The sequence below is a fragment of the Caloenas nicobarica genome, chromosome 19 (genome assembly GCF_036013445.1).
Source record: "Caloenas nicobarica isolate bCalNic1 chromosome 19, bCalNic1.hap1, whole genome shotgun sequence".
NCBI classification, from domain to species: Eukaryota; Metazoa; Chordata; class Aves; order Columbiformes; family Columbidae; genus Caloenas; species Caloenas nicobarica.
This window is the reverse complement of record NC_088263.1, coordinates 9101026-9108114: the sequence shown is the minus strand read 5'-3', so window position 1 is coordinate 9108114 and position 7089 is coordinate 9101026. Positions and strand designations below refer to the sequence as shown.

The following is a 7089-nucleotide window of genomic DNA, read 5'->3' as shown; positions in this document are numbered from 1 at the left end:
GGGGCCGCGGCCGCCCCGGCCATGCCCCCCGGTGCTTGAGGCCCGCGGCCGCGGGGCGCCCGCAGCATGCGGAGGATCCGGCGGCTGGTGCATCTGGTGCTGTTCTGCCCCCTCTCTAAGGGCCTGCAGGTACCGGGGGGATGCGCCGGGTCGGGGGGGCTGCTCGGTGATGCCCGTCTCTGCATCCCGGCACCGGCCGTGCACAAAGGGACGCTCCGCTGCGGTTCCCCCGCTGGCCGGTGCAAGGGGCTGGGGAGCCGGGGATCGGCACCGGGAGGACCTGGATCGGCACCGGGAGGACCTGGATCGGCACCGGAGGAACCCGGACCGGCCCCGGGGGAGCCCGGACCGGCCCCGGGAGCCGCAGGCGGTTGCATAACCGCGCTCTGCGGTGCTGGGGGAGCCGCACCGGCCGCGGAGCGCCGGGGCAGCCCATCCCTCAGCCGTGAATGAAGAAGCCGATGAAGCAGCTCTGGGCAGGGATGACTTCTTCCCTCGCTTTCTTTCTTTTCTTTTCCTTTCTTTTCTTTTATTTTTTTTCTTCCCCACTTCCCATCCCTGAATTTCTAGGGGGTTGGTGGGAACCCATCTCGGTGCTCCTGGGACCCGGCGGTGGTGGGGCTGGGGATGCTGGCATGGGTGTTTTCTCTGCAGTCATGGGATGAGAAACCCTGACTGACAAAGGTCCTGGACCAGAAAGGTTATCCTGGCTGGAGAGAAAAAGGAGGGACACAGGAGGGTGGCTCTGTGTGTCCCCAGGACAGTCAAGAGCCAGATGGATGCTGTGGCTCCACTCCCAGGGAAAATGGGCTTTTGGCTGCTGAGCTGCCGTGCAGGTTGTCTTCTTGCAAGACAAAAGGGCTGAGGAACAGTTGTGTGGGGCCACGGGGGTGGGCAGGGGCTGGGGACTGGGTCTGGCAAGGAGGGCCAAGCCGGGTGCATTGGGCAGAGGGCGGGTGGGAGCCGGGGGTAGTAGCCCTTGCGCCAGGATACACCTGGGAGGGGGTGACAGTCACACCAGCTGCCCCTGGGAGCATGCCAGCCCTGGCACAGTCCCCACCGCTGCGACCCACTGTGAAACAACCCCCCTGTGTTCCCAGGGCACTGCAGGGGAGCAGCAGGGGTGGAGCGGGATTTTGTGATGCTGCATCCATTTTGCCTTTGAACAGTTGTGACCCAAAGTCCCTTCCAGGTCCCCCAGAGTCACCGTAAAACTAAACACAGCCACTCACTCAAGCGAAGGGTAACAGGCTGTGGTGCTGGCTGCTGCTGAGGTGGTGGGCAGGGAAGTCCCCGTGCCTTGAGACTGAGCCCCTGGAAGAAACCTTAGCACCAGACATGAATCCAAAATATTACCAAAGCCCAGTGGAAGCTTTTGTTTCAATGCATCCCCCACCTCCACGTTTCTCTCCATCATTTAGAGGGACAATGAAGCCAGCGCTCCCAATGCCGTGCTCAGATCTCAGTCCTGACCCCTCTTCTGCCCCAGGAATGTGATGAATTCTAGGTCTGAATAAGCAAAAAAGGACATTTTGGCCATTCCAGGGCTTTGCTGTCCCAAGACATGTCTCTGGTGGGAAGTCCATGGAAAGAGTCCCTTTGCCGAGGCAGGGGGCCTGGTGGGTCACGTACCCTCCACTGGGCAGTTTTTGGGGGGCTGCGGTACTGGAGAGGATCTCATGGTTTGTCTCTGACTTCAGACCTGAGCTGCTTTTCAGCTCCCAGGAGCAGCCATGGATCCTGTGTCTTTGCCGTGTCCTCGCTGTGGTCGGACTCTCTTTAACGGGCGTTAATGAGCGGTTCCACTGCTTGATGGGCAAAACAGGCATCTTGGCCCACTTCACACTTTGGCATTTCAAATTAACATGCAAGATGTTAATCCTTGCACAAGGAGAGAGGAGGGTTTGGAGGGGGCCACTGGCCAAGGGCTCTCTTAGCCTGGCGTGAAGCAGGAAATATCTATAGAAACCAAAGGGAATGAGGTGTTGGATGCAAGGATCAGCTCCCTGCCCTTAGGAACTGCTGGGGATCCGCGCTGTGTTACACGGGTCAGGTAAACAACCTGTATCGCAGGGAGGCCAGATGGCAGCAGCGCTGCCGCTTGCGGGGTCAGAGGGGAAGAAACGAAGCCAGCAAAACAAAATCATGCTGCGAGCCTCCGAGCCGCTTGCACCGAGTGTTATCCATGCGCTTCCAGGTTTGTTACTCACTCGCTGCCACGCGGGAGCTGGCAGCAGCTGCCTCCTGTGCAGGAGGGTCTCCCCGGGCAGGAGCAGAAGCTCTGGCAGCCCGAGCGGTGAGTCCTGGGGTTGCAGAGGGCAGCGGCTCAGCCCTGGCGCTGGCGGCAGAGCGGGCATGGGGACGCGTGGCAGCCGGCTCCTCACAGCCCAGTGCTGTCATCTCCCTGCTTTTAGGGAATGTTAAGTGACCTACTTGCAGCAGGAGTTGCATAATAGGCTGGTGAATGTATATTAAAAAAATAAGCTGAAGGTTTCACCAGTGCTCGAGTTGGTTTGTATAAAAGAAGTTGGTCTTGTCCAGTAGCCCCGGCCTTCACGAGCATTTTCTTTTCCTTCCAGAGTCGCCTCCCGGGCATCAAGGTGAAATACCTGCTGGTGGTGTGGCTGGGCATCTTCGTGGGCAGCTGGGTGGCGTACATGCATTACTCGTCCTACTCCGAGCTCTGCCGCGGCCACGTCTGCCGGATGATAATCGTGAGTGGCGGCCAATGCTGGTCCTGCTTTGGGGTACTGGGGTGAGCGGGGCTGTGGGAACCCCATTTCCAGCCCCCCGAGCCCTGTGCGGTGCTTTGCACCCTGCACAGGAGCTGGGACAAGGAGCCCTCCTGGCAGCAGCGTCCCCGGTGTCACACGGAGCGGGAGAGGTGACCTTATCCTGCCAGGGTGACGGCAAAACCATTTAATCAGATGTTGGAGGGAAGCCGGCCAGGGCAGACCAGGCAAACATGGGCAGATTAACGTCTGTGGAGATGAAGTTGCAATGTCAGAGCAGGATCTGCGGGCAGGGAGAGCATCGCGCCAGCCCCCCCCGAGCTCCGCAGAGGAAAAGGGGAGCAGCCACTCCGTGGGTACCTAATGATGTGCCTTAAAGGGAGCACCAGCCTGCACCAAGAGCTGAGCCCTCATGGGAGCTTGGCTCGGTGTGTTTATCCATGCCTGGGGTTTGCAGGAGAGTGCAGCTTGCACCCCACAGCATCCATGGGACCCCCAGGACTGCTGTGTGTGCCCCATGGCAGGGGGGACAGGTCACCTGCCCAGGCGAGGAGGGGGACGCCAGGCTCTGGCTGAGAACACCTCTTTCATCAATCTTTCAGCAGGGAAGGGAGGCAGGAATTGCCATAACAACAGCGACGATCGTTTAATTTGATTTTCTGCATGACTCTGACCACGGGGTCTCAGACGCTGATTCCTGCTCTGAGCTCGGGGTTTAAGATGCCGTGTCTGGTTGTGTCCCCTGCGAACAGGTCTAGGGGTTAATTCCCATCCATGTTGGGAGGAAAAAAAAAAAAAAAGAAGGGAAGATGCAGTGAATTCCTGCAGCTCCTGTTTCCAGTCCTGAGGCTGTTGTGCCTGGCAGAGCTGCCGCCTCTCCTGCCCAGGGATGTCTCCAGCTCATCCAGCCACCCCGACTGCACATCAGAGCCACGTTCTGTCCCTGTTCCCACCATCCCCTGGACTGGGGCCACCCCAGTTCACAGCGGGGTCTGCTGTTCTGCTGAGCAGCCTGAGCATCCTCATCCTCACCCAGCTCCGCGCTGGCCTCTCCTCCATCCCAGCAGCTCCTCAGCCCCTGGGCTTGCGGCAGCAGCACCCGGGAGCAAATCCCCTGCGGTGCCTCCAGCAGCACGGGGGGTCCCTGCCATCCCCGTCCCACCTTGCGTGAAGCACTTACTCAGGAAAACGGGGAGCTGCCCCCACTGAGCTCCTCTCTCTGCCTCCCCAGTGCGACCAGTACAAGAAAGGAATCATTTCTGGCTCCACGTGCAAAGACCTGTGTGAGGAACGCAGCCTCCACTTCCAGCACTGCCTCTCCTCCTCTCCCACCCAGCAGGTAGGTCTCCCCACATTGCTGGGGGTGGGTGAGAGCATCAAAGATGGGAAATGTCCTCCTCCACCCGCCCGCACATCTGTTCCTCACCCCATCCCCGGTACCCATCCCAAACCCAACCAGAAACCAGTTCTCTGCGCTTGCTGTTGTTTTCCACTGTGTCCCCTCTCCTTGGCTGTAGGTTTACAGCGGACTCTGGAGGGAGACAGAGGTGATCATCAAATGCGGCATCGAAGAAGCCTTCAAGGCAGACAGCCACCCAGCCTCGGTGCCCAGGAGGGACGTGGTCCTCTTTGACAAACCGACACGGGGGACGTCGATGGACGAGTTCAAAGAAATGCTCCTGAACTTCCTCAAGGTCAGTGCGGAGGGTCCCTCCGGGATCTCGCGGGCCTGGGATGCCACTTGTGATTCAGAAACATCTAAAATGTGTCTTCCCTTTAAACAAGAGCTCCTCCGGCTCACACTCCATCAGCTGGTAGCCGGGCAGGGCTCCTTACCCTTAACACAGAGCAAGTGCTGAATTAGCCAAGAAAAAAACCTCCATTCTCACCCAGGAGTTCTTATTTGCAAGACCTGGTTCTAGAGCTGCCCCAAGACTGGTAAAATTCTGCTGGAGCTGAATTTAGAGCCATACACTATGGGACAGCACCGAATTTGCTCGAGCACGGTGGCTGTTTCCTCCTCTCCCAAGCTCAGGGTTTGATTCTCCAGTTCGGTTTCACGATCCTGAGCTCAGGTTTTGATTCTCCAGTTCGGTTTCACGATCCTGAACTCAGGTTTTGATTCTCCAGTTCGGTTTCGCGATCCTGAGCCCAAGCACAGGGAGCCGCAAGGGTCTGATGCCACTTCTTTTTCTGTTCACAGTCCAACCTGGGAGATCAGCCTTCTCTGGCAGCCTTGGTGAGCCGGATCATCGCCATGGCAGATGTGAACCGGGATGGCAAAGTGTCTTTAGCAGAGGCCAAATCCATCTGGGCGCTACTTCAGCTCAACGAGTTTCTTCTCATGCTCTCCTTGCATGAGAAAGAGCACACGTCCAAGCTGCTGGGGCACTGCGGGGACCTCTACGTCACTGAGAAGATCCCCCACACCTCGCTCTATGGAGTGGATGTCCCAGATTTCCTCCAGTCGCTGCTGCCTTCAGTTGTCCATCAACTCATCCACCAGTGGTCTGCACCAGCCTGGCCCCGGCGGGCCAAGATCTCCATCGGCCTTCTGGAGTTCGTGGAGGAGATATTCCACGGGACCTACGGGAACTTCTACATCTGCGAGACCAGCTTGAAGAACGTGGGCTACAACGACAAATACGACTTCAAAATGGTCAACCTGAGGAAGGTGGCGACGGAGATGACAATCCGAGGTTTCCTCAAGGGCCGTCACTGTGAGCAGAACGTGGACTGCACCTACGGGAAGGACTGCATGGCCACGTGCGACAAGCTCCTGAAGCAGTGCAAGAGCGAGATGGTGCAGCCCAACCTGGCCAAGGTCTGCGGGCTGCTGCAGGACTACCTGCTGTACGGGGCGCCGCTGGAGCTGAAGGACGAGCTGCAGAAGCAGCTCCGAACTTGCATGACCCTCAGCGGGCTGGCCAGCCAGATGGAAGTGCACCACTCCCTCGTGCTGAACAACCTCAAGACCTTGCTCTGGAAGAAGATCTCAAACACCAAATATTCCTAACGGGGGGAAAGCACCGCCCCGGAGTTTAGAACCCGCAATCTTGGAGTGAAGTCCAAGAGTTGAAGGTCTGTTTCTCCATCATCTCCCCCATGGGAAAAAATACACCTTACACAGGGAGTTCAGCTTCTCCTTCATGGAAAACCAAGCATCATGACTTCCACCGCCCAGCAGAATCATCGGTACAGTCGGCAAGAGCGTGCTGCAGAGCTAGGGCACCGGGAGCCGGGCTGGACGGGCTGGGGGGAGAAGATGCCACGGGGAGCGCTAAGGAAGCGGAGCCCAGCTGCACACGTCTGACCGGTCCTGGGTTAACAGGGGAGCAGCGCAGAGCGATGAGAATGAATCATTCATGCTGTACTTGTCACATCTTCTTTTGATGAACATCTCTGATGTAAATAAATCGCTTTTACGTGAATCACACCAGTACATCAATAGCGCAACAGCAGCCTTTTAAGTACCAGCTTGTTTGTGATCTAAAAAGGAGGAGAAAAGGTAGATTTCCCTATTGAAATGTCTCTCCTTAAGTGTCTGAGTCATCCCGCCATCAGATCCAGCTGTAGCTTAGGAAGCGGATAAGCTGTTTTTTCCACAGCGGAGAATCCTGGCAGATCTTTGATTCCTTTTCCAAGTGCCTGACCCCAGACAGTGACGGGATGTGATGCGATGGCTGGTGTGAGGTTCTCACCCGGCTGCTCCTGCCCACGGGCTGAAATCGGCAGCTCACGCTGTTCCCTCGCACGTGTCAGCTTTGGCAGCATCTGAAGCCAAGAATAGCTTAAAGGAAAAGGGCTAAACACAAACAATTCCGACCAGTTCACGTAGGTGCTCCGTGTGTTACTTCCCACAATACTCAGTGCAGGGATAAGCCAACCTCTTGATTTAATTCTCCTAAAACTAAGCTGGGCTTGCGCTGCAGAGGTCAGGAGATTAGTACAAGAATAATCCAGTGCTTCTCCCATTATTAAAAATGAATTTCCAGACAAGCTTTCAGCAGGTTTCAAGTCATTTGTTTGGCTGCGTACACACTACCAAGGTCTCTAACTACAGTCTGTTTCCTTTAAAAGCTCAATTATAGCAACCTTTCAAAACCGGGGTAGAGAGGCCGAGTTTATGTAAACTACCCCACGCTCGCTCTGTTCCCAGCACAATCGTACTCCTGCTGCTGGACCATATGTCGACGCTCCTGCCAACAGTTGCTTAGTGAAGCGGAGCGTATATCTGAAGTACAATCACCAAGAAAAAAACCACATCTGACAGTATATATAGCCTGGGAAGGCAATCGGTGGTGTCCTGGCTGCAAGTTCATGAGCCCTTGGGAGGAGAGATATTGGTCTTTCCCTC

At 56.8% G+C, this 7089-nt stretch overlaps 1 protein-coding gene across 1 annotated transcript; it reads left to right on the top strand.

Annotated features, from left to right (window-relative positions):
- DIPK1B (divergent protein kinase domain 1B) lies at positions 1-6720 on the top strand. The gene is made up of 5 exons (XM_065648614.1): positions 1-129; positions 2580-2714; positions 3964-4071; positions 4250-4426; positions 4936-6720. The coding sequence occupies exons 1-5, from the start codon at positions 67-69 to the stop codon at positions 5746-5748; spliced, it is 1296 nt and encodes a 431-aa protein (XP_065504686.1). The 5' UTR covers positions 1-66; the 3' UTR covers positions 5749-6720.
- Positions 6721-7089: the final 369 nt, after the last annotated feature.

Excerpts from the sequence above, each read along its gene's own strand:
- DIPK1B (XM_065648614.1), top strand. The coding sequence starts at position 67 with ATGCGGAGGATCCGGCGGCTGGTGCATCTGGTGCTGTTCTGCCCCCTC. Across the intron at positions 130-2,579 it reads CCCTCTCTAAGGGCCTGCAG|AGTCGCCTCCCGGGCATCAA; the intron begins GTACCGGGGGGA and ends TTTTCCTTCCAG. Across the intron at positions 2,715-3,963 it reads ACGTCTGCCGGATGATAATC|TGCGACCAGTACAAGAAAGG; the intron begins GTGAGTGGCGGC and ends CTGCCTCCCCAG.